Source organism: Penaeus monodon, chromosome 28 (genome assembly GCF_015228065.2).
Source record: "Penaeus monodon isolate SGIC_2016 chromosome 28, NSTDA_Pmon_1, whole genome shotgun sequence".
Lineage (NCBI taxonomy): Eukaryota > Metazoa > Arthropoda > Malacostraca > Decapoda > Penaeidae > Penaeus > Penaeus monodon.
In genome coordinates this window covers 26,901,219-26,901,640 of record NC_051413.1, presented here as the reverse complement: position 1 = coordinate 26,901,640, position 422 = coordinate 26,901,219, and the positions used below count along the sequence as shown (strand labels likewise).

Sequence of the window (422 nt, the reverse complement as noted above, 5' to 3'; positions counted from 1 at the left end):
TGATCATTAAGGTCTTAAAGTACTGAATGCTCAAACACGCAGTCAGCAATCATATATAATATTATCCGCTTTCCTTCAATAAAATTTCACATTCTGCCAAATCCCCCTGACTCTCTTTTTTTGACATTCCAGGCCGAATGCGTGCGTAGTGGAGGAAATCCCGAACAGTAACACTGAATTTTGGACCGAATGTCGTTACTGGAGAAGTCGAAAAATCTGCGGAAAGAAAACGTAAGTTACCCTATATTTTTAAGGACAGACTATAACATTAATTAAAATGGAGGTTAAGGTTATTATCTGCTTTGTTTATTCGTTAGTTGTATATTCTTGAAACGCAATTAATGATGCTAATGATAAGCTGACATTGATCATGATCTCGTTGATATCACTGCAGTATTGATAACAAGCATTTTACTTTCGTT

General features: G+C 35.5%; 1 protein-coding gene across 1 annotated transcript in view; it reads left to right on the top strand.

Annotated features, from left to right (window-relative positions):
* Nucleotides 1–132: 132 nt before the first annotated feature.
* LOC119591127 (serine-rich adhesin for platelets-like) overlaps nucleotides 133–422 on the top strand; it is a gene marked incomplete at its 5' end in the record, with an annotated part of 16,634 nt that continues 16,344 nt past the window's right edge. The window contains 1 exon segment of the mRNA XM_037939840.1: nucleotides 133–231. Within this exon segment, the coding sequence (XP_037795768.1) occupies nucleotides 133–231 (99 nt within the window).